The sequence below is a fragment of the Muscardinus avellanarius genome (assembly GCF_963383645.1).
Source record: "Muscardinus avellanarius genome assembly, chromosome: X".
Classification (NCBI taxonomy): Eukaryota; Metazoa; Chordata; class Mammalia; order Rodentia; family Gliridae; genus Muscardinus; species Muscardinus avellanarius.
This window is the reverse complement of record NC_137792.1, coordinates 71565943-71592683: the sequence shown is the minus strand read 5'-3', so window position 1 is coordinate 71592683 and position 26741 is coordinate 71565943. Positions and strand designations below refer to the sequence as shown.

The following is a 26741-nucleotide window of genomic DNA, read 5'->3' as shown; positions in this document are numbered from 1 at the left end:
CGTCATACCACCTGATAGCTGAGGACTTTAGGTCACTGGTGGTGGGCACGTGCGTTTTAACAGATAAATACATCATGATAGATATGTCAAATACCTATACCTCATTCTTTTATTTGTGATGTACTCCTTAAATATCAACCTCGTGCTAGGCACTGAAGATTCAATGCCGAATAAGAGAGAGAGAGAGATTAGTTTACTTTCTGTGATGCAGGATACACCTCTCCCAATTTTTCTATGAGAAGCTATTTCTATCATTGGTGACTCACAATTTTGTGTTCCAGATTCACTTCTATCGCTCTGTGGTGGCTCTTTTCAGACTGGAGATACTGGGCATATGTCCCTACTATTATGGAGTTTCTGGTGTCTAAGAAGGCTTGACCTTCTGCTAAAGTTTCTCCTGCACATGCTACAAGTATAAGGCTGCTCACCTGTGTGGGTTCTATGGTGCTTAATGAGGTGGGAATTCTGTATGAATCTTTTTCCGCATTCGTGACACTTAAAGGGCTTCTCTCCTGTATGAATCCTTTGGTGCGTGTGGAGATTTGTGTTATGACTAAAGCTTTTCCCACACCATGAACATCTATATGGTTTTATTCCTTGATGTGTCAAGAAATGCTTATTAAAATCTGAACTCCATCTAAACCTCCTATCACATAGTTCACATTTATAGGGCTTTTCTTCAGTGTGGATTCTCTGGTGCTTTATAAGGTCGGAGCTAACTCTGAAGCTTTTCCCACATTCCTGACATTTAAACGGCTTCTCTCCTGTGTAGCCTTTACTATGAAGATCAATGTGTTTTGGAAACTCTTGTTTACAAGGCGAAAGTTTCTTTCTTTGCTTCCTTGGAAACGCCCGACTCTGTTTCTGTACCCTGTGTGCATGGCCATCATTTTCCTTGCCCATTGTTTTCTGGGCAACTTTCCTTCTGGTCTTCTTTGATACTTTGCCTCCTGGTGCTTGTATTTCTGATGGTGAAACAGATTGAGGTTGATCGTTTCCAGTGTCAGTTTTGAGTTTTAGCCCTGTGAGAATAATGACAACAATAAGCCATCTGTTTCCCAAAGCGAAAAAATAAAATAAAATAATAAAATAAACCAAACTCTAGGAACAGAGAGACAAGTCAATGATATGTGCTTTTAACCAATTCGGCAACAAGTGCTTCCTGGTTTATCATGGATAAAACTTCTCCCTGATCCTGCCTGCTAGCCACAACAACAAACCTGTCCAATAATGCAAGAAACGACCAAAAGAGAATTTGTAAATAAGGTAGGAAAGCGAGTAGATTTGAAAGCCCAAGAAAGAAAGAATATAGCAGAGCGTTGCGTCTTAAATTCAATACCCAGCATAGGAAGATAACTCAGCTCCAAAGTTTTGTAATTCTAAAACTATCAAGAGAAGTCTGCTCATGTAGGCTTATTCCCTAGCCTGAATGGGAAATCTTCTGTCAAAATCAGGCAAATCAGATTAATTCAGCAAAAGGGTACCAGCCAGGGATCTGTCAAGAAAACTGTCAACAGGAAAGGTACTTGCCTTCTACACTGATCTGGAGACTTTTCCTACCCCAGCTGAGAGACAAGCAAAAGAGAGCCAGCCACATCTACAGAAACGTAGAAGAAACTCTTTTAATATCATACATGTGAGATCCCTGCCCTACAACGGGAGACAACAATGTGAAGGGGCAGAACTGAAGAGAAGGCCCGAGACACAAGTGGCTAGGCCTAGGGAACCTCTTTATCCCATGAGGCTGAGTTTTCCCTTCCCCAGTAAGACACAATGTGTCTGAGGGAATCATTTCTAAACCCTCTGGCAGCACCAGCCAGGAACCAGAACAGCCCCAGCAGTGTCAGATAAGCCAAAAAGGCCAAATTAATCCCGTAAAGCTCTAAAAATTAAACTGCCATTAGAAATATACCCTTCAGCCGGGCGTGGTGGCGCACGCTTGGAATCCCCGCGCTTGGGAGGCAGAGACAGGAGGATCGCGCAGGTTCGAAGCAAGCTATGCGCACTAGCTGAGGAGACCCTGTTTCCCAATAAAAATGTAAAAATAGGTCTGGGAGTGTAGCCCGGAAGTAGAAGGGCTTCCAGGAACCCCAGTACCACCAAAAAGAAAGAAAGAAAGAAAGAAATATACCCTTCAAAAAATAAGAAAGCAAAATGCAGATAGTATTCCAAACATATTGACTCTGCTAAAATAAGAAATTTAAGAAGGACCCAGACTCTCATAATAAAATCCACAAAATGATTAGGATACAATAAAAATCATCCTTCAGACTAAGAATTTTTAAAAAAATACAATTTGGCCGGGTACACCTGTAATCCCCGCGCTTTGGAGGCGGAGACAGAGGAGGATCACACAGGTTCGATGCCAGCCGTGATTGCTTAAGAGACCCTGTTTCCAAATAAAAATATAAAATAGGTCTGGGAGAGTAGCCCGGAGGTAGAAGGGCTTCTAGGAAGGCCAGTACCACCACACACAAAAAAAAAATACAATTTGGGTGAGAAAGGACAATCTGACCAAATACAATCAAACTACAAAACAAAAACAGGCAATAGGAAAATGTAAAAATGTGGAAATTAAACAATACACTTATAAATAATCCATATGTTTAAGGAGCAATTCCCAAAAGAAATGGTTTTAAATGTTTAGAGTTGGAAGGTGAAATAAAAATACATGAAATGCAAGCAGGAGTGGTAGCACACACGGGTAATCCTAGTATTTGTGAGACTGAGACAGGAGGATTGCAGGTTTGAGTCCGGTGTCAGCAGTTTAGAAAGGCCCTCAGCAACTTAGTAAGTTCTATGAACTTTATGTTAATGAATTTTAAAATTTGGTAAATCATAATAATTCTTTGAAAATCACAAAATACCAGATTTCAATCAATAGGATAGAGATCCTGAAGAGCATAGCCTCCATCAAAGAAACAGAATTCAAAATTTAAAATCCTCTAACCACAAAATGTCCAGGTCCAGATGATCAGTATTTTGCTGATACCAAACTATAAATGACAGTACTAAAAAGGGACAGAAATACAATCTGACATCTCTCATGAAATTAAATGCAAAAATTGTCAGCATAATCTGGACTAAGTGAATATAAGAATGTTTAAAAAGTATAGAATAGAAAAAAGTGGGATTTATTACACGTACGCATGAATGGTTCAACATTTGGAAATCATTCAACATTACCCACCATTTAAACAGACTAAAGAATAAAGATCAAGTGACACAGCAAAAGTAACAAAATCTCATATCCACTCATGATAAAAGATGTCATAACATTAGGAATGATGTCAGGTTGATAACGAATATCGACGAAGAAATCTACTGCTAACATCACAAGTAATGGTAATTTTCTGAAAGTTTTCATGCTAATATTGGGAACAAGGCAGGGACATTTCTTGCCACACTCATCCAACATGGAACTGAAAGTTGGATCTAATGCAGTCGGGCAAGAAAAGAAATAAAAGGTGTCATGGATTATATGATTGACTATACACAGAAAATTCCAGGAAACAAAAAAATCCTCTTAAAACTTATATGTGGCACACACCTATAGGAGGGCAGGTTTGTGGCCAGCCTCAATAACTAAGCGAAAGAATCATCAACTTAGTGAAACCCTATTTGAAAATAAAAAAATCAATAGGGCAAGGGTGTAGCTTGGAGGTAGAATGCCTCTGGATTCAATACATAGTACCAAAATAAGTTGATTAATTAATTAACTTATATGTGAGCTGGGTATAGCTGTGCTTGCCTGTAATCCCAGTACTTGGGAGGCTTTGACAGAAGAATTACAGGCTTAAAGACAGCCTCAGCAGTGCAGTGAGATTTTCAGCAACCTAGTAAGACCCTACTTCAAAACAAACATAAAAATGCCAGGCGTGGTGGCACATGCATGTAATCATAATACTTGGGAGGCTTGAGACAGGAGGATGGTAGGTCTGCAGCCAACCTCAGCAATGTGTGAGGCCTTCCGCAACTTAGTGAGAGCCTGTTCCAAAATAATAAAGAATGAAATAGGGCTGGGAATATAGCTCAGATGTAGATCGCCCATGGATTCAATCCTCAGCAACATAAACAAACAAACAAATAATAAAAAGGGCTAGAGGTATAGCTCAGAGGCAGAAAGGATCTGGGTTCAATCTCCAAGACCACAGAAAAAAAGTTCTAAGTGAGTTTAATATGGTCACAGGATACAAGATCAAAACAAAATCCACAGCATTGCTAAATAAAAGCAATGCAGTGCAGAAACCAAAATTTAAAATAGTGTCATTTTCAATGGTCCCAATGAAAATGAAAACTTAGGCATGTACTTAACAAAACACGTAGGGTGTCCGTACAATGAAAATTACAAAAGGTTGAAGAAAGAAATCAAAGAAGATGTAATAGAGATATACTATATCAATGAAGTAGAAGAATCAACACAGTATATACATCAGTCCTCTTCAAACGGATGTATAGGTTTTCTCGATTTTCTGGCAAATCTCAAGAGAATTTATGGTAGACATAGGTGAGCTCATACTATAATTTACATGGCAAGGCACAGGGACTTCAACAGGTAAACGAACCTTGAAAAAGGTGAATGTGGGGAAATCACTTTGTCCAATTGATAATAAGGCTTATTATCTAGGTACAGTTATCAAGAGTGAGCAATATTCACAGAATGACAGACATAGAGCTCAGTGGAATAGAGGAGATGCGTACAGATATGCCCAAATTATCTCAGAAAAAAGCACAAAAGTAATTTAATGGAAGGATAGCCTGTTTGAAAAAGGATGCTAAAACAAGGTGGGCAATAAAAGGCTCAATCTAAAACTCACACCTATATAAATTAAATTGAAAATGAATCATGGACTTAAATGTAGAACATAAAATTATAAAAGCTTTAGGAGAAAATCAGGGATTGAAGGCTAGTCTGGGGTCTAAACCTGACATCAAAAACACAATCTAGCCAGGCGTGGTGGTGCAGGCTTGTAATCCCCACGCTTGGGAGGCGGAGACAGGAGGATTGCCAGGTTCGAAGCCAGCCTCACTGGCTTAAGAGACCCTGTTTCCAAATAATAAGTCTAAAATAGGTCTGGGAGTGTATCCTGGAGGTAGAAGGTTTCCAGGAACCCCAGTCCCACGAAAAAAAAAAAAAAAGCAAAAACAAAACACAATGTATAACAAGAAAAAATAATCCCCATCAAAGTTCAAAACATTTACTCCATGGAAGACAAAAGCGAAAGGACAAAGACAATCTTCAATCAGAAAATAAGGGAAAACCATGTATCTGACAAAACATTACACTCTAGAATATGGAAAGAATCTCCAAAATGCAATAGTTATATGCAAGGAATCCAGTTAAAATATGAGAGAAAGCCGGGCGTGCTGGCGCACACTTGGAATCCCAGCATTTGGGAGGCTGAGTCCAGAGGATCGCGGTTCGCGGACAGCCTCAGCCACTTACTGCGTCCCTCTGCAACTCAGTGATACCCGTTTTCAAAATAATGAATTAAAAAATAGGGCAGGAGGTGTAGTTTGGGGTTCGAATGCCCCTGGGTTCTGTCCCCAGACCCGCAAAAAATAAAATATGAGAGAAATACATTTCACTGAAGGAGACATAGAAATGGCCAATAAGCATATGAAAATATATAAAGTAACGTTAACCATTATGGAAGTGCAAATCAAAGCCACAGTGAGATGTTACTGTCCACCTATCAGAATGGCTAGCATTATAAACAAAAGTATTGGCGTTAGCTGGGAGTGGTGGCTCATGCTTGTAATCCCAGCGCTTGGGAAGTTGAGACAGGAGGATCGCACAGATTCAAAGCCAGCCTCAGGTACTTAGTGAGGCTCTCAGCAACTTAGTGAGACCCTGTTTCCAAATACAGTATAAAATAGGTCTGGTAGTATAGCCCGGAGGTAGAAAGCCCCTGGGTTCCACCCCCAGTACAAAAAAAAAAAAAGTTTTGGCATTAACCACTATCAAGGATGTAGAGAAATGGGATCACTCTCACACTGCTGATGAAAATGGAAAATGACATAATCAATATGGAAAACTGTTTAGAAGTTTCTTAGAAAATCAAATGTGTAATTACCATATGAGCCAACAACTGTATCCTTGAAGCATTTATCTCAGAAATGAAAACTCTACAGAACAACCTGTACATGAATTCACCACAGCTGTATTCATAATAGCCCTGAAATGGAGACAGCAAGATATCTTTCCATGGGTGAATGGTTAAAGAGATAGTGGTATGGAAGAATGAGCTATTGATACATGCAACAACGTTGATGAATTTCCAGAGAATTATTCTAAATGAAAAGGCTAATCCCCCAAAGTTACAACTTCACGACTGCTGTCATATAACATTTTTCAGATGGCAAAATATTAGAGATGTAAAACGTTAATGGTTGGCATGGATTAATGGGGCTTGGGTGGAAAGCGTGAGTGATTACAAAAAGAGGAAAAAGAGGGAGCTCAGTGGTAATGGAGCTATGCAGGATTTTTACTATAGTGATAAATACATAAATCTACTTGTGTAACAAAACTGAACAGAAAACACACACTTGCACATAGGCAAATTCAAGAAAAACTGGAGAAATACGAATAAGAGCAGTAGTTTGTGTCAGTATCAGTATTCTGGTTGTTATATGATATTTTTGCAGAAGCTATCATTGCAGGAATCTGGGTAATGTGTCCATGGATTCTATTTGCATTACATTTTATACATTCATATGAATCTATAATTATCTCAATCAAAACTCTTATTAAAAATGCAAGAGCCGGGCATGGTGGCGCACGCTTGTAATCCCAGCATTTGGGAGGCTGAGAAAGGATGATTGCAGTTTGTGGCCATCCTCAGGTACTTAGCGAGGTCTTTTGCAACTCAGTGAGACCCTCTTTTAAAATAAAGAATAAAAAAAATAGTCTGGGGGTGTAGCTCAGAGTTAAAATGCCCCTGGGTTCCATCCCCAGTACTGCCAAAAAAAAAAAATGCAGGCAAATAATCATAAAATGTTAAAACACCGTAAGCTTTTCAAAGAATGTTTCTATTCTTCCCATATACTTACCTACATGAAGGTCTCCAAGTCTATCCTTAAGCACTTAGGGACCTGGGATCTATGGTTGTTATCCTTGTTCTAAATAGATCACTTTAAAGTGCAAAGATAATGCTCTGATAATAAGACCTTGAGGTCGTGAACTGCCATCTTAATTTCAGACTATTTTCAGGAAGACAAATTACTCTTCTATAACTTACTTATTCCAAATGTTCAAGTAGGCAGAGTCTTGGATCCAATGTCTTCTTTATATTTTACTGTGGATGTGACAAGTATACAATGAGGAAGTGAGAAATAAACCTAAGGGAGATAGATGCAAATGACATGGGCAGTAGAAATCCAGTGTTATGGCAGGTATATTTGGTTAGAGATAACAGTGGCATAGATTAGGATTGTGAGAGTGAAAGAGGCTTAGCTATGCTCGGATTTGTAATGTATTTTGAAGATAGAGTGAAGAGGACTTGCTGATAGAATGACGGTAGAGTAGAAGACGAAGACAGGAGTCAAGAGTGATTGAATAGTTTCTGGCCTGAGCAGTTAAGATTGTGTTGGGAGTAATAATGACAAGAACTGGTTTGCAGGGTTGGGCAGGGATATAACATATCGATAATGTTATGCAGAATAAAAAATTGAGACACATGTATTTATTTATTCATTTTTTTATTGGAACCATTTTTTAGATGTTTTCAGACCCTCAATTTCTTCTAAGTCTACAGTGACCCAAATACAAAATTCCTACTTTTTTGGTATTAGGAATTGAACTCAGTGGCATTGTACCTTCCAGCTATTTGTAAATCCAGCCATATATTTTTTTAAATTTTTATTTTGAAACAGGGTCTCATTAGGTTGATGAGTCTTACTACTTGCTGAGGCTGTCTTTAGACCTGTGATCCTCCATGTCAGCCTCCAAGAATTGGGATTACAAGCATGTGCTACCGTACCGAGCTCCAAAATTCCCACTTCTTATTGGAACTCTTTCTCTCATTTGAAGTTTTTTCAGAGTCCGAATTTCATCTGAAACTACAATGAATCAATCATAGTTTGGGAACGTTGCTTCTGAGGCCCATTTGCTAGCATAGAATGTTCAGTTCCAATTGGGGAAGGTTATTTATTCATTTATTTTTAAAACTGGGGATTGAACCTAGGGGCATTCTACCTTTGGGGAACACCCCAAGAACTATTTTATATTTTATTTGGAAAAAGAGTCTCACTAAGTTGCTGAGTGCCTCACAAAGCTGCTGAGGCTGGCTTCAAACCTGTGGTATTCTCCTGTTTCAGCCTCTTACATACTGGGATTACAAGCATGTGCCACCATGCCTGGCTAGGCTTTCTTTCTACACTCTTGACGATTTCCTTTGATGAGCAGAAACTTTTTAGTTTGATGCCATCTCACTTATTAATTCTTGTTTTAATTTTCGGAGGTTTGGGGGTTTTGTTAAAGTTTCTACCTGTTCATATATATTGAAGTGTTAGACCTGTGACTCCTCTAACAGCTTTATAGACTCTGGTCTAATTTCCAGGGTTTTGTTTTATCTATCTTGAGTTGATTTCTGTGCAAGGTGAGAGGTAATGATTTACTTCCATTTTTCTACAAGTAGAAACCAGTTTTTCAAGCACCATTAATTGAAAATGTCTTATTTCCAGCATATGCATTTGGACCCTTTGTCAAAGATCAATTGAGTATAATTTCATGGTTAGTTTATGTATCTTCTATTCTTTTCAATTGGTCTGTATGTCTGTTTTTGTGCCATTATTGTGCTGTTTTAATTAGTAGCTCTGTAGTATAATTTGAAGTCAAGAGCTGTGATGCATCCTGTATAGTTCTTGTTACTGAGAATTTCTTTGGATATTCTTGGTTTTATTTTCTTCATTAATTTTATGGCTGATTTTTCTAGGTCCATGAAGAATGGCATTGGCATTTTGATAGGAATTGCATTGATTCTGTAGATCTCTTTTGGTAAAATCGCCATTTTGATGATATTTATTCTACCTATCCAAAAGCAAGGGAGATCTTTCCATCTTCCAAGGTCTTCCTCAATCTTTCTTTAATGTTTTGTAATTTTCATTGTAGAGGTCTTTTACCTCTTTGGTTAGGTTTATTCCAAGGTTTTTTATTGGTTTTGAGGTTATTGTGAATGGTATTGTTTTCTGTATTTTCCCCTGTGGAGATTCATGGTTGGCAAATAGAAATACTACTGATTTCTTTATGTTGATTATGTATTATGCTACTTTGCTGTATTGTTTAATCAGCTCTAGTAGTCTTTTAGTCAAGCTTTTTGGTTCTTCTGTATATAGGATCATGTCATCTGCAAACAAATAGCATTTTAATTCTTCTTTTCCTGTTTGAATTCCTTTGATATCCTTCTCTTGTCTTATTGCTCTGGAAAGAGCCTCAATTGAAAAAGAGTGGCAATAGTGGGCATCCTCATCTTGATCTTGATTTTAGAGGAAATTCCTACAGTTTTTTCCTATTCAGTATGATTTTGGCTTTAGGTTTATTGTGTATTGCCTTAATGGTGTTGAGATACATTCCTTCAAGTCCAATTTCCTGCAATGTTTTTAACATGAATGAGTGTTGGATTTTGTCAAATGTTTTTGCAGCATCTATTTATATGATGATGTGATTTTTTTTCAGTTCAATTTATGTGGTGAATAACATGCATTGATTTGCATATGTTAACCAGCCTTGCTTTCCTGAGCTGAGAGCAACTTGGTCATGTTGTACAATTTTCTTGATGTGATTTTGAATGCACATGGCTAGTATTTAGTTTAGAATTTTTGCGTCTATGTTTATCATGATATTGGTCTCTAGTTTTCTTTTCTTGAGGTATCTTTATTTGGGTTTAATATTCAAATGATACTGGCCTCATAGAAGGACTTTGGAAGAATTCCATCACTTTCTACTTCATGGAATAACTTGTGAAGTATTGGGTTTAGTTCTTGTCTAAATTTTTGTAGAATTCAGCTGGAAATCCATCTGGACCTGTGCAGTCTGGCAAATATGGTGCCTTTCTCACACTCCACCTAAGGTCTGGCAGGAAAAAAGCGCTCATTTCCAAGGCAGGAGTTTGAATGGCTCATTTCTTTGGCTCCAGGGACACCATCCCTGACTTGGACGGCCATTTCTGGGGGCCCTTGATGGTCTCAGGTGCTGGTGATTTGTTGCTCCTAGTCACAACCAGGCAAAAGTTTACTGCTTTTGGAACCTACAACGTGGTAGGCTGCACTATTTATCCCCAGTACCACTAAGCGGCATACTACAATAATCCCTATAGTCCATACCTCAGTTCCACAAACTGTGGGTAGTAGTTCCCTTTGTCTTATGAGCTATTTAATAATTCAAGTTTCTACCATGTCCAATAGTAGTCTATTTCCTTGCCACATAAACCCCTGTGTTCAGGTACGGGCAGCTTTACTCCCAGAAACAGTTTGCTAACTCATATTGATAAGTGCTGCTCCAGATCACTGCCAGAAGAGATGAGTTCAGCAGCTGCTGAAGTGTTCAGCTGAATCATGTATTTCTGTTGGGTCCGGCCTGCTGTGCATAGGGTAGAATGCCGACTGCTTTTGCTAATGGACTGTCATTGTCAGCCTCAGAGCAATCCACAGTTTCTTCCCTGGATGTCTCTGGAATTTACAGTGCCGGCAGCCGTGGGCTCTGCCAGAATAGCCTGTCCCAGATGGAACTGCCACAGGTCTCTAGTCTCTCTTTCCCAGGTGAGTATCATGGAGTGTTTCTAGGTCTCTGATCTTTATTCTGTTTATGTTTCCACTGCTTTTTTACTTTCAATGATGATGTTGTTGTTTATGTTGTTGTTGTCATTATTTACTTTCTTACTGTTCTTCTTCCCTGATAGAGAAGCAGACTGCCCAGTGGTTGAGTTGTAGATCTCAGCGCACTAGAGTTTTGCTGTCTCACCCAAAGTTGCCATCTTGAAACTGCTGTTTTTGAGTGATGCTCTGGATCTCGGGAGGAATTGGTGAGCTTGGCTGCTACTGCTACGTGTCAGGTCCGGGTAGGAGATGCTGACACCACTTACAATTCTGATGAGCTGCAGCTGTTTATTTTGTTTCAAGTTGTTAGGGTTTTTGGCTGGGGGTCTCTGGCAGTCCCAGCACAGTGAGGCAAGATGGCAGTGCTGAGGCACCTGCGTCCTCAGCTGTTGGAAGCAGGCAGGGTACGTTTTTTGCTCTCTCTCTTCTGCCTTATATCCTGGTTTCCACTGCCTTTCAATTTTCAGTGCTCTGTTCAAATTAATGCTGGGTTCTTTCTCTTGTCAAGGCACTGTTTCCATAGCAATAGAGATGGAGCATCAGCAGGACTGATCTATGCTGCTTCTCTCAATCACCACCTTCCAGAAAGTTCCCCCTACACCTTTTTAAAATTATTTTGAAACAAGGTCTTTCTAGGTTACTGAGAAACTTGTTAAGTTACTGAGGCTGTTCTCAAACTTGTGGTCCTCCAGTTTCAGCCTTCCAATTACTGGGTTTACAGGTATGCACCAGCATGTCCAGCTAGCTAATTGGCTTTTCAGCCTATATACCTACTAACTTCCGTATTCAATGTCATATTACTAATTTGGACAAAAGACAATTCCACCTTGTCATCATATATCAGGATTTATATTTGTTGGTTGATGGTGACTAAAGATTCTATATTATCTTGATTTATTTGTATGTTTTATCTCTCAGACCACTGAGCAGATATTGGTTTGGGAAAGAAAGTAAACAGGAGAGGAAAAAATATAATTTCTCCTCCACTCTTGCTTTTTCCCTAATTCTTGGGACCTGATTGGTTGAGAGGTATCATTGTGACTCACAATGGACCTCAGAACCTTGATTCTATATACAATGCCAGGATCTGAACCCTGGCCACCACCACCTGGCTTCCTCTTAATTCAAAACTGAATACAGTGAGTGGAGTTGCTGGAAGAGGGGACAGGTAATACCTGTATTTAGGTATCACCTCCATATCTGTTCCCTTGACACTCAGCTCTCTTAACATCACAGCTCTCCCACACCCCATGCACTAAAAAGTCTTCTGTTAATAAGACTTATCAAAATGTCCTAACAGTGTCCATTATATTTTCACAGGTGCACTCAGCAGTGGTCAGAGACTTGGGCCTCAAAATCCAATCAACGGTGTATACTGCTAGGGAACTCAGTCCCCGGTAGGTTTCTTTATTCTTTCTTAATCTCTGGATCAGCCTTGGTCATGACTCTGCAGTTGCTAATTTTATAATATACAATTCATATCAATGGGGTATATAATTGTATAAATATTATCTTTTGTTGATCATACTCCTTAAGTCATGGTAACACCTAGAAAAAACTATATTATTAGCCCTAAAGTATGACCTATGTGGGTATTGTCCAGAGTTAGTGCAGTTCTCTATGTAGGCTTTGTAGGATTATTGGTGAGGACAGGACTTTGTATTTTTGTGCTGTTCTACTAAGGAACTAAAGTAGCTATTATGAAAAGATGTAACTTGCCTATATATTGGCTGTCCTGCTCAGCCTTATTTAACAACTGAGAAAATTGAGGAACAGATACTTGTAAGAGCGATCCAGGTACCAGACTCCCTTTCTTGGGTGACAGGGAAGCCTCAGTCATCCAGGTTCCTTCATAATCCCAAATAAAACCACGGTGAATCACTGATGCCATGTTCAGTGTCAGAAAAAATTAGAGAAAGACAGGAATCATTTGTTTGCCATCCACAAAGATCAAGAGGAGACATCTTGAAGGTAAAGAAGTCTAGAGTTCCTGAAGCCATATTAACAGGGTTCACATTCCAGCTCTGTCACATAATAGCTAGGTGACCTTGGGCCAGTTCCATAACTTTCTTATGTGCACCAGTTTCCTGGATAAATGAAAATGTCAGTGATGTCCCCTCGATTTGTTGTAAGATTAAATAAATATGGTGGTGTATGTTTGTAATTCTAATACTTGGGAGGCTGAGACAGGAGGATCACAGTTTCAAAGCCAGCCTCCGAAACAGTGAGGTACTATTTCTAAATACAAAATAAAATAGGGCTGGGGATGTAGCTTGGAAACAGAATGCCTCAGGTTCAATTCACATACACACACACATACACACACACACACACACACACACACACACACAGATTAAATGACCTGCTGTCAATAATATCGTAACATTTAACAGTGTATGTGTGCACGTGTGTGTGTGTGTGTGTGTGTGTGTGTGTGTGTGTGGTGTGTCTGGGTATTGAACCCAGAGCCTTGCACAGGCAAGTGCTCTACCTTTGCCACTCTCTCCAACCCTATGAGCTAATGTGTGCAAAATCCCTAGAGAATTGACTGTCAGGCAGACAAAAGAGCTCTTCCCAGATTGCTAGTGTGGCTGGTGTTACTCTGATCATTACTGTTTTACTGGTAAAACAATAGAGTCCAAGAGCCTGGAGAAAAGGTGTCATCACTTCTTGTTCTTCTTGTAGAAGAAACTCTTAAAGTCACAGACAGGGTGGAGATTCTTCCCTAAATTTGCTATCTTGAGCTTTAAACATTGTTCGGTTCGTGGTCTATTTTTGTTTGGTTGTTTTATTGTTGTTGTGTGTTTTGTTTTGCTTTGCTTTTGGTTTGGGGTACTTTCCTTATGCTTCAGTGCTACTGATAATTCTTGGCAGAAACAGTGAAAAAAATAACTGTGGATCAACTTGCCTTAGTGCTGTCTCTCTGTTTCCCAAATCATTGCTTAAAAAGAAACTTGTCATTTGACCTCAGTGGACATAATTGGCTTGCACACATTTCTCAATGCTTGTTGAAATCTATACAATAATAACATGTATCGATATATAATTGATAGTTTCTCTTCTTCCTCCTTCCCTCTACTCCTCTATCTTAAATCTCTACACCAAAATAATTTCCATTATCAGTATGCCATAAATTCTTTTAGATCCTGTCTTCTGCATTTTATGTGGATTTATCTCTTCTTTATTACTGGTGAAAATTCAATAATTATATACATTTCTGGGATACAGTGTAATATTTCAACACATGCATTCACAATATAATAATCAAGTTGGGTAATAAGATTTCCAATTCATTACTATTTTCATGTTTGGAGTTTTTATTCTAGTTCCTCATAAAACATGATAGGTTACTGTGAACTCTAGTTTTCCACTGAATTGTGGAACACTAAAACTTATTTTTTCTATCTAATACGTTTTGGTTCCCATTATTTAACTTCTATCTTCCCTCTCCTCAACCCTTCCCTGCCTAGTAAGTCCTATTCTACATTCAAATTGACCGTTTTTTAGCTTCCACATATAAGATTCAATATGTGGTATTTGTCTTTCTGTGCTTGGTTTATTTTACTTAACCTAATGTCCACCAGGCTTAGTTATGTTGTCACAAATGATAAGATTACTTTCTCTTTTAAAGATGAGTCATATTTCATTGGGTAGCCATTCTGAGGTCAGATGGTCTCTTGTGTTTTTTAAATTTATTTACCTAATGGCTAATGATACTAAATATTATTTCTGTATGTAATAACCATTTATATTTTTACATGTGGTGTGTGTGTGTGTGTGTGTGTGTGTGTGTGTGTGTAGTATAGGGATTGAACCCAGGAGCATTATACCTCTGAGCTACACCCCAATCCTATTTTATTTTTTATTTGGAAACAGGGTCTAAATTGCTAAAGGCCCCACAGGAAGTAGCTGAGACTGACCTCTAATCTGTGATTATCCTGTCTCAGCTTCCCAAGTACTAGGTATGTGCCACCATACCTAGTCTGTAATTTTTTCTTGAAAATGTCTATTCTGATAGATCATTTACTTATTTTTGTTGGATTAGTTTTTGTTATTGAGGTTTTATTTGTGTGGTACTGGGGATAAAACTTAGGGAATTCTACCTCCAAGCTACACCCCATCCCTATTTTTCATTCTTTATTTTATTTATTTATTTATTTTTGGTGGTACTGAGGTTCCTGGAAGCCCTTCTACCTCTGGGCTACATTTCCAGACCTATTTTTATATTTTTATTTGGAAACAGGGTCTCTTAAGCCAATGCGGCTGGCTTCGAACCTGCGCAATCCTCCTGTCTCTGCCTCCCAAGCGCGGGGATTACAAGCGTGCGCCACCACGCCCGGCTCATTTTTATTTTGAAACAGGGTCTCACTGAGTTGTAAAGTGCCTAAGTAGCTGAGACTGGCTGTGAACCTGCGATCCTCCTGTCTCAGCCTCTCAAGTACTGGAATTACAAGTGTGCACCACCACGCCCAGCTTTTTGTTATTGAGTTTTTTGAGTGCCTTATATATTCTGGATATTAATCCTTTGTCAAATGAATAATTTGCAAATATATTTCTCATGCTGTAGTTTGTCTCTTCACTCTATTGTTTCCATTGCTGTACAAATGATTCTTAATTTGATATAATTCCATTTTATCCATATAGATGGCTCAGTAAAAAAAACAAAATGGGACAATAAGATATTTGATGTTTTTTGCACGTTCCATTCTTTACCATTTTTGGAGATCCTTCCTATATCTTTACACACAAAGCCATTTCATCCTTTCCAATGATTGCATTCTATTTCATAGGACTGATATATTTATTGATTTATTTTATTGGTGCATTGTAGTTATACATCTTAATAGGGTACATACATGATGGTAAAGATATACATACACACATTACTCATTAAGCCCTTTCCCAATTCCTAACCCTTTTCGCTCCCTCCTCTCTCCTTCTCATGTTTGGCTTAGTGATTAATTTGATATGCTTGTGAATTTATATTATGTACATTAGGAAATTTCTGTCTTCCCTTCTCTCACACCTATCAGTTAAGTCACCTTATTTGCTCATCTATGGTTTTTTCTTCTTATGATTCTTTTTCTCCCTAGCTTCCACATATTTGGGAGAACATTATATTTTTTTACTTTTTTGACTGACTAATCAAATGTAGCAAAATGTTCTCTATTTCTATCCATTTCCTCTCCAATGATGTAATGTTGTTCTTTATGGCTGAGTAAAATTTGTTTGTGTACATATCCCATAGTTTTGCTATCCATTCATTTGTTGGTGGACATCTTGGCTGGTTTTGTAGTTTAGCAATGGTGAACTGTGCTGCTATGAACATAGATACTCATGCATTAATTTGGTAGTTTGTTTTCCATTCTTTTGGGTGGATACCCAAAAGTGGTAGTTCTGGATCATATGGTAGATTCATTTCCACTCTTCTGAGGATCCTCCATACTCTTTTCAAAGTGGTTGCACTAATGTGCAATCCTACCAACAATGTACTAGAGTTTCTACTTCTCCACACCCTTGACAGCATTTGCTATTGTTTATGATTTTAATGATTGTCATTTTAATTGGGGTTAGGTGAAATATCAGGGTAGTTTTGATTTGCACCTCTCTAATTGCTAATGATATTGAGTATTTATTCACACATTTATTATCCATTTAAATTTTTTTTCTTTTGTGAAGTGTCTATTTAGTTCATTTTCCCATTTTTATTGGGTTTATTTGTTTTATTATTTGTTATTATTATTTTTTATTATTAATTATTATTATTAGTTTTATTATTGGGTTTATTTGTTTTTATTGGGTTATTGGGTTATTTGAGTTCTCTGTGTATTTTAGATACTAGTCTTGTATCAGAGGAGTTGGCGTAAGTTTTATCCTATTCTGTTGACTCTCTGTTAAGGTTATTGATAGTATGCTTTGATGTACAGAAGCTCTACAGTTTTAATAGGCTTCCATCTATGGATTCTCCTTTTAGTTTCTTGTGCCTTTGAAATCTTGTTTAGAAAGTTTTACCTCTGCCTACATGTTGAAGTACTGGACCTATGCTTTCTTCAGAGAGCTGCAAGGTCTCTGGTCTGATTTTTAAGTCTTTGGTCCATTTTAAATTGATTCTTGTGCAGGGTGATAAAATGGGGTTTATTTCCATTCTTCTGCATAGTTAACCGATTTTATTAACACTACTTGCTGAAAATTAGTACTAGGCTATCTTCTGAGGTGAGTGTGGTGGCACATACTTGTAATCCCAGCATTTGAGAGGCTGAATTAGGAGGATTGTGGTTTGCAGACAGCCTCAGCTACTTAGGCTCTTTGCAACTCAGTGAGACGCTGTCCCCTAATAAAGAATAAAAAATAGGGTTAGAGGTGTAGCTTGGATGTTGAAGGCCCCTGAGTTCCATCTCCACCATTTTCATAAAAAAGAAAAGGATATAGTTTTTTTAGTGTATTTTTAACTACTTTGTCAAAAATTAATTTGCTATACGTGTGCAGATTTTTTCTTAGTTTTCTATTATGCTCCATTGGTCTATATCTCTGTTTTTATGCCAATACAATACTGGATGGCTTTGTTTGTTTGCTTGTTTATTACTAGGGCTTTGTATCATTGTTTGAAGTCAGGTATTGTGATGTCTGCTGCATGGTTCTTGTTGCTGAGAACTACTCTGGAAATTCTGGGATTTTTGTTGTTTCAAATAAATTCAAGGATTGATTTTTTATGTCTAAGAAATGACCTTGGTATTATAATGGGTATTTCATTGAATCTATAGATTACTTTTGAAGAATGTCCATTTCAATTATATGTATTCTGCCTGTCCAAGAACATGGAATATCTTTCCATCTCCTAAGGTCTTCTTTGATTTCTTTTTTTAATGTTTTATAATTTTCCTTGTACAGTTTTCTTACCTCTTTGGTTAGGTTTATTCCTACATATTTAATTTGTTGTGGGATATCCTGAGTAGAAATGATTTCTGGATTTCTCTTTCAATGGTTTTATGTTTGGCATATAGAAAAGCTTCTGATTTTTAAGATTGATTTTATATCCAGACACTTTGCTGAATTTCTTGATCAGTCTATAAGCTTTTTGTTTGAGTTTTGGGGTCTTCTAAGTATAGTCATCTGCAAATAATGATAGTTTTATTTCTTCTTTTTCTATTTGTACTCCTCTGATTTCCCATTTTTGCCTTATTGTTCTTGGTAAAATTTCAAATATTATATTAAAAAGAAGTGGTGATAATGGACATTCTTATCTCGTTCCTGTTTTTAGGGGAAATTTTCATAGTTATTTTCTCATTTAATGTGATGTTGGCTGTGGGCCTATTGTATATTACCTTTATGATATTGAGGTATGTTTCTTCTATTCTGATTCCCTGCAGTGTTTTAGCATAAATGAGTGCTGGATTTTTTTCAAATGCTTTTTCTGCATGAATTAAAATGATTGTGTGATTTTGTCTTTGGTTCTGTTTATGTGATGGATTCCATGGATTATTTTTAATATGTTGAACTAGCCTTGTATCCCTGGGATGAACACTACTTGGTCATGGTGTATGACTTTGTTGATATGATTTTGAATGTGTGTTTAATAGTTTTGCATCTAAGTTCATCAACAAAATAGGCCTATAATTTTTTTTCTTGAGCTGTCTTAATATAATCTTGAGCTATCTTGATATAATCTATATAATTTTTTTCTTGAGCTATCTTTGATATTAAGAAAGAAATTTGGAAAAAATTCCCATTTTCCTCTTTCATCAATCAAATTAATCACCTAGACATTTGCAAAAAACAAAAAATACATACAAGTTAAAAAACATAAAGGGAGATATCATATACTCTAAAAATAAATTATGAAATGAGATAAATAGTATGTTCAGTTCAAACTTGCCACCAAACATGTAAATATTATTTTAAAATAATAGAAAACAGCCGGGCGTGTTGGCTCACACTTGTAATCTCCGCGCTTGGGATGTGGAGGCAGGAGGATTGTACAGGTTCGAAGCCAGCCGTGCTGGCTTGAGAGACCCTGTTTCCAAATAAAAATATAAAATAGGTCTGGGAGTGTAGCCCAGGTACTGGGCTTCCAGGAACCCCAGTACCACAAAAAAATAATAATATAAAACATATGAAATCTTTTATATTTCCCACTTGAGACAATTAAAATGCCATTTTCTAGATAAAAAGATCAATTGCTATATCCTTTCTTTTCTCATAATTATCTATGAATACAGTGCAGTTTCATTCATGAGACGTAACAGGATTTTGTCATGAAATTAGATGAGATAATTATTCAATTAAAAGCAAGAAAACACATGAGGGGATAAGCATGATAGAAAATTTTAAATAAAGTTTTTTGTGGCATTTATAATTGAACCCAGGGGTATTCTACCTCTGAGCTACACCTCTAGTCCTATTTTTATCTTTTATTTTAAAATAAGTTTCACTGAGTAGCAGAGGGCCTTGCTAAGTAGCTGAGGCTGGCCAAGAACCTGTGATCCTACTTTCTCAGTGTTCCAAGTACTGGGATTGCAAGTATGTGCCACTACACCAGGCTACAACAGGAAGTTTCACCTATAAGTTATAAAAACCTACATGATAGATTTAGAAATTTAAATCAAAATTGTAAATACATCAGCAGAACAAAATAGATTTTAGACACAGACCCAGCTGAATGACAAAGTGAAATAAATGAGAACTTTCACATTAAAAGTCAAATGAACACTAAAAAATAGTCTGTTTTATTTATAGTAGTTACTCCTTATTTTAGGGGAATGTGTTCCAAGACATCCCTCACAGTGGATGTCTGAAACTATGGTATCAAACACTATATATATTATGCTTTTTTCTTTGCACCCTGCTGCATAACTACATCCTTCTGGAGTCAATCTTTTCCTCCATGTTTTAGGCCCTGATGCCTCCTGATGCATCATTCCTTTTGTGATGTGGCACCATTATTAAGTGAGATAAAGGTTATTTGAATACAAGATAATAAGTGACAATTGGGCAGGTAGCAAATATGGTGTGGATATACTGGACAAAGGACAACTCACGTTACTTTCAGAAAGGGTGAAGTAGGATGACATGAGAGTTCATTATGCCATTTCAGAATAGTATACAAATTAATACTTAGGAATTATTCCTGGAATTTCCAATTTACTTTTTCAGACCAACAGTTAGCCAGAGGTAACTGAAACCTATAACTGAAACCTATAAATTGAGACTGTATCAATTGTGCAGGGCAGGGAGGCAGCAGTGAGGAAGAACTTCCTGGGTCCACTTGATTACCTTTGTCATCTTTTTTTAAAGGCTTTCTTATTTGTGCTATCTCCCTGAGGCTGTGTGTGGAGTCCACCGGTCATGGATAAAGGAAAGTCTGAAGTCAGTCCAAGCACACCCACACTGAGTACTAGAAGGAAGGCAGATGAATACTTAAAACCCAACCTAGGCTCCAAAAATATACTGAGCTTTTTACTTGGTAGACAACTGGGGAGGCACCAAAGTGAGATGGATCTGTCGAAGTGGCTGTGGATGCTGACCCGAGCAACACCAGGATGGAGTTGGCCTTTGCCAAAAAATCATGTGACTTACATGCTTATGCCTGCCCACAATATTGGAAAATCAAAAAAAAGCAGTTTAAAATAAAACTTCCCTCTCATTTCAGCTATTGAAATAGAAGCTATACTTTTATTTCTTTTGGTGTGATGTGTATTTTCTGACATGGTGTTGATTTATACTGGAAAGGTGAGTCTATCCTAATATTCCAAGAAGGAGCTTGCAGATTCAGGGAGGGTGGTGAGTTCACCCTGCATACTACTTCTCTTCCATCATTAATCTGAAGAACACATTGAAAAGTGTGGTGCTGTAGTACTTGGTTATTCTGTATCAAAGTCTTTTCTTCCAAGCTATTTTGGAATGATATCCATCATTCCCCTCTAACTTGTAACTGCTTACAGATGAATATGTAATAACAAATTTCACTGCTATGTGAAATTATAATGTACTAATATTTTAAAGTAAAACCTAACCACTTATCCTGATAAGAAAACATGTTGAAGAGCAAACCATAAGCTGGGGGAGTGGTCAGATCCCTTTTAATATCTATATGGATTCTAGAGTTGATGGCTCTGCTCATTGTTCCCAAAAAGTACAAGGACAAGATCATCTGTGCATGTTAAACAGAACACACAGCCAATTGAAAAGCCAGTCCCCAGGTCAAGAATTGTGAGATGCTTTCCTTTTAAACAGTTCTGTGCCCAAAGGAATGGGCTGAGCAAGTCAGGTAAACACTGAGAAACTGGAAATGAGAATTTTCAGGAAGTGAAGTGAGAGCTAAAGCAAAATGGAATGGCAGCAAAGACAGCTAAGAGTAGGAGCAGTAGGGGAATTTGTAGACTCACATAAGCAAAGGATCCAGTTTCTGGCTACTTTTAGGTTTCAGTGGCCTCTTGTCTCCCTTTGTCATACATCCATCATTGTTTATAAGTGTGTTCACAAATACTCAGGTGCATGTGCAGATTTGGGTGCATGTGAGTATTCATGTGTATTTATTGATACTAATAAATACTCCAGGTTGATTTTGGATCATTGGTGCCTCAATTTGGAATCAGTCCTTTTTTTAACTAGGAAGAAGCTCAGAAGAAGAGTTCCTCTGAGTTCAGTCCCCAGTATCACACACACACACACACACACACACACACACACACACACCTAAATATAATGCAATGATTGATTTAATGGGGAAATTATCATAAAATCATAAAGTATGGGTTTTTTGCTGTTCTATGAATGAATCCAGAAGTCTGTTTGCCTTATTCCTGAAACATCAACTCTCACTTGGATTTCCTTGATTTTTATCCTGCTATCCAGCTCTACAAAAAATTCAATGGTAAAACCACTTCTACATTATCTGCATTTTTTTGAGAGAAGGGGGTAGTGATAATCCTGAGCCTCATGGACCTAGTCTATGCTGCGCACCCCTAAATGAAAGAAACTGAATTGGGTATAAAGGGAGAATTTTTCCTTGGTTATATGTGGTACCCTATCCTGGGAATACTGACTTTCACTTCTTGCTCAGTTCTCTACATATTCCAAATTAACATGTCAACTACTTTGCTCATTAGTGTCAACCTTTAAAATGACCAACCCTAGCTCTAAACTAAGGCAATTCCAGATTCCTTAACAAACATATTATCAGAGTTCCCAAAGTATTCTGAATCCATTTAGCTATCTCAGGAGACTATGAAAATGTGTTAAGAGCCTTATTTAGCCATGGATACAATTTGCATATGAAATGACTGGCGATCCTGGGTAGAGGGAAAGTTTCAACAGGAAGTAACAAAAGTTTTGTTTGTTTTTTTTTTCTAAACACACATTGGTGTAGCAGGGAGTAGGCCTGAATAGGCAAGCTATCTACCTGCCAAGTCTCAGCATGCCTTGTAAGTATGCAAGTCAACCACATCCCCTGCTGGAATGGAACTTAGGGCTCAGACAATGGGTATGACAGAGCTGCGTCTCAGAGCTATAACCTTAAACCCTTCAGTTTGATACCTTAGTATTGTAGCAAGCATTTCTCTCTGTCTATGCATGTTTGCTGGAGATTTAAATCAGCATGTTCTAATGCCAAGCTACATCCCCATTCATTTTTAGAATCTCTCAGGCTGGTTTCAAACTTGGAATCCTTCTGTCATAGCTTCCCGAATAGCCAAGACTATAGATTTGCCCAGCATCCTATATACCTCAAATATTAATTTCCCTGGTGCAGGACATCAAATCAGGGCTCTGGCATGGAGCTACATTCCCCCTCCCCAAGCTTGAACAGTGTTTTAATAGATCATATTTTATTGAAAAAAGTATGTTATTTTTGTTGGAGAAAATGTTAGGGTTTATTAGATTTTAATTATGCAGGCCTTTTTAAAACTATAAAGCCTTGCTTTCATAGTAGAGTTTTCATTGCCTCGTTTTTTATAAACCTGACAAAGTAGAGATCTCTAAGTTTAGGCATCACAGAAAAAATGATAAAGGGTTTTTCAGATTCATAGTATGAATCTGAAAGAAAATCAAGAAGGGATCTGCATCTGGCATGTGGTAAGTACATAAGTACAGATGATGACCTAGGGCAGGTGGGGTAAACAGTACTGCACCTAGGCCAGAATGCCTCAGGTGAGAACTTTATCTCCCAGTCAACCGGGACCCAATGCAAAGGATGCTCCACACATCAGGTCATCTTGAGAAGTTAGGTGTTGGGTAAGCTGTGATGGAATGGGACTTCTGGGAGATACAGGTTGAAAAAAACAAAATCCAGAACCCCCTAAGAAGAAAGGCAGTTTTGTATTGTTCATTGCACCGGAACACAATTAAATGCAGATCAATAGAGCCAATATGTCAAGAACCAAAGACATATGAGTACAAACCAGAAAACCATATACTGTTGCTATGCATAGACCAGGGAACAAATATACAGAGAAAAATAGTCTCATAACTTTGGTAATTAACAGCCATAGGTGACAAATTATGTTAAGAAAAAATTAGGACTTTTTTCATTAGCTAATATCTACATAAAGAAGCTTTAAACATATATAAAGCTCTATACCCATCATCAATATTGGGTACCCTCTCGGGACCGCTCCCCTGCTTTAACCCTGCTATTCTTTTTGGTGGATGGAGTGCACTTTGGGGAAAGATGGTGTGTGATTGATGGTGTTTGGCCCAGAGCAGTGCCAGAAGATCCTGCTGGATTCCAAAGCTTGCAAAGGCCCCAAAAGGTGATCTGCCTTTCTGCTTGCTTCATATTGGTGGATCAAGTGGACTTTGCGGAAAGGCAGTATAAAACTGACAGTGGTTGACTAGGACTATACTCAGGCAGTGCCAGAAGGTCCCACTGGACTCTCAAGTCTGCCAAGGCCTCTAGGGGTGATCTGCCTCTCTGCTTGTTCTTTTAGAATAAAATTTCTATTTTCACTTTTCTGGAATCTGTAGATTTCATTATTTGATTCTATAAGACAAGGACCTAGTAAGAAACTCAGTATCAGTATGCTAGAAGGATATGAGCAATACTTCCACTCTGTTTTATATACTATTTGCTTTTAAAATCTCCAAGTCTATAGCTGAATGCATTGGTGCATGCCTATAATCCCAGTACTTGGGAGGCTGAGACAGGAGGCTTGCAGATTGCTCAGCAACTTAGAAAGACTCGTTTTGGAATAAAAAGAAAAATGAGTGAGGGTGTAGCTTAGAGGTAGAATGGTTCTGGGTTCCATCCTCAGTACCCAAAAAGAAAAAAGAATCTCCAGTTCTAATATGACAGGATCACACCCTTTCACATGCTATCTTCTTTTCCACATGTCTATACTCAAGACTCACTACTAAACTGAATGTCTAAACTACTAAACTAAATATAGACTACACATTTATATTTTAAGAATCACTACCAAACTGCATCTTAAGAAATTAGGATAAATTTGACCTCCAAACTCTTATGAAAGCATCTGATCTTCTTTTGTAAAGCAGTTGTATCCCCAAAACAGCTGGGAAATAAACAAACCTAACATAAATTTTGTCAAGATCAGAAAACAATGTCTTTATAACTCTTGGGGACAGTCTTGACCTTTGTAATCTTGTAAATTAGCTCTGAACATTGTGGCAATGTTAAATCTTATCATTACTCCTTTTGTACTCTAATATAAGGGATAATACAAGCCCCTGGTGGTTCTACCACAAAAATTCACTAGCACCAAGACCCATAACTTAAAGCCTTCTGCATCTCTTATAAGGGATCCTCAGCTAGTTCTTAACTAGCTTCCTCAACTAGATTTCACTTTAATTTTGATAAACTAACCAACCAATCTCTCACAGGCCACTTTGCTTTGGTGTTGGTCTCCTAAGCCTGCTAATAGAAATTATTTTTCTCCCAGCTCCAGGCCATTAACTGTAACTCAGGCCAACTTACCACATTTCCCCACAGTCAACATATTAACAAAGGAGACCTCTGGAATAACCTCACAACCTCCCCTCCTAGAGCATGTACAGTCCTAACAGGCCCCAATCTGACAAAGAGAAAGATTAGGTGGTCCTGACCTGGCAACATCCCTATTCAGCTCCAAAAAGCTATAGAAGTCAAATTCCTCCAGCCCTAGTCTCTCAAAGAATTCAGGGCCACAAGCTCTTGATGGAGGAAATAGTAGGTATATAATTAGCAGATGGGGTCCACTAAGATGAACTGGAAGTTTACCTGCAGAGCTTTGCTTCCCTTGACTTCTTCCTCTGTAGGAAGGGGGCAGAGAAACAATGCAGAGTCACTAAAGGTGTGATGTGCAAAGAGCAATTATTTCAAAATGTAATACATATAAAGAAGTTGTCCAGAGGGAATATAAAACTTGACATATAGGAAAATCTATACAACTTTCCAATCCCAGTGGAGAAGACTGCTCTAGCCCCCATCTCTAGAGCATGACCATTGCCTAGGCAGTTTTCCCATGCCCATGAAGTGCTCTGTTCCAGTCCCCATCTCTGGAGCATAACCCAATTGCCCCAGGCCACTCTTCCATTCCAGAGAAAGGCTCATTATAGATCCTTGCCCCTGAGGTGTGATCCTTCCCCTTTCTTCATGGTCTTTTGCATATTGTGCCTTCACATGATGGCTCCCCCTATGTGTTTTCAGTTTTAACACTTACCATGCAGATAAGCAAGGACTGAGGTTGTGCAGAAAATTTTTAAATTCTTCCAACCGGTAACAAAAGTGTTCCTCCAGCCTGGAGAGTGAATAGGCAAAATAGACAGGGTTAGTAAATATGATTGTTGTTTATGCATGGCCATAAATAGGATGCATCTACTGAACTTGTCCAAGCTTAACAGCATGATATAGAGCTGGCATCTAGTTACGACTGTCAGATGTCTATGTGTATATCTGTTGAGGCTGCCAGTGAGACATGGTGCCAGCACACATTTCTGATCACCGGTATAAATGTAGCTGTACCATTTATTCCTGCCTCTGATCTCTTCTAGCCCCTATGAGAATTCTGTTTAGTTTCAGGGCAGACCAATAAGTTCCAAGCCTAGAACCTATGTTATTAGAAGATAAGATTCTGGAGGGATCCCTGGTGAAAATGTGCTCTGATTCATCCCATCCACCCAAAATTTGTTTTTCCCCTTAAAGTAAGATGGGTATTTAAAAGTGTAATTTAATCCGGGCATGGTGGTGCATGCTTGTATTCCCAGCATTTGGGAGACTGAGATCGGAGGATCACAGTTCGTGGACAGCCTCAGCTACTTAGTGAGGCACTTCAGCACAGTTATTCTCCTTCCGATTGGTGCACTGAAAGTAGAAGGAATTGACTGCAGTAAGTATCATTAGGAGCAGAGAACTTGGGAAAAAGGTTTGGCCCTGCAAACAAATGGCACATGTGCAGCATCCAGAAGTGGTGAGAACAAAATATAACATGGATGTATACTCTAATACTATGGTTGGTGTCATTTAAAACTGATATCAGAAATGGTCAAAGCCAAAGAAGGGAGTCAGGTCAGAACCAAATGTACATTTCTCTAGCCCTAATGAGCAAATCAATTTAGTGGTTTTATATAACATTTTGCAAAGCCTCAAGAACCAAAACAGGGAGGGAGGAGAGAGAGAGAGAGAGAGAGAGAGAGAGAGAGAGAGAGAGAGAGAGAGAGAGAGAGAGAGAGAGAGACAGGCTGCAGTTAGTCATCCTTCTATAAAGTAATCTGGATTTATAAGCCCCCAAAAGATTAAACAGATGTTTTCTTTACTGGGATTCTTATTTATGAAGTGTGAAGAATGACACTCACAGATAACAGAAAGGTGAGCAGTGAATTTATTATAAAAAGAATAAGGAAAGAGAAAAGAGACAAATCATACTTTCAGGTAGTGGGGACCCTGGTGTCTGGCAGATGCCTTCTGGACACTCCTTAGGAGTAGTCCAAGCCAT

At 38.1% G+C, this 26741-nt stretch overlaps 1 protein-coding gene across 1 annotated transcript; it reads right to left on the bottom strand.

The window, feature by feature from the left end:
* Nucleotides 1-312: 312 nt before the first annotated feature.
* On the bottom strand, nucleotides 313-26741 carry LOC308278945 (uncharacterized protein; the record flags this gene model as incomplete). Its single annotated transcript, XM_080718936.1, has 2 exons — nucleotides 313-1022; nucleotides 26672-26741. The coding sequence occupies 2 exons, from the start codon at nucleotides 26739-26741 to the stop codon at nucleotides 313-315; spliced, it is 780 nt and encodes a 259-aa protein (XP_080575062.1).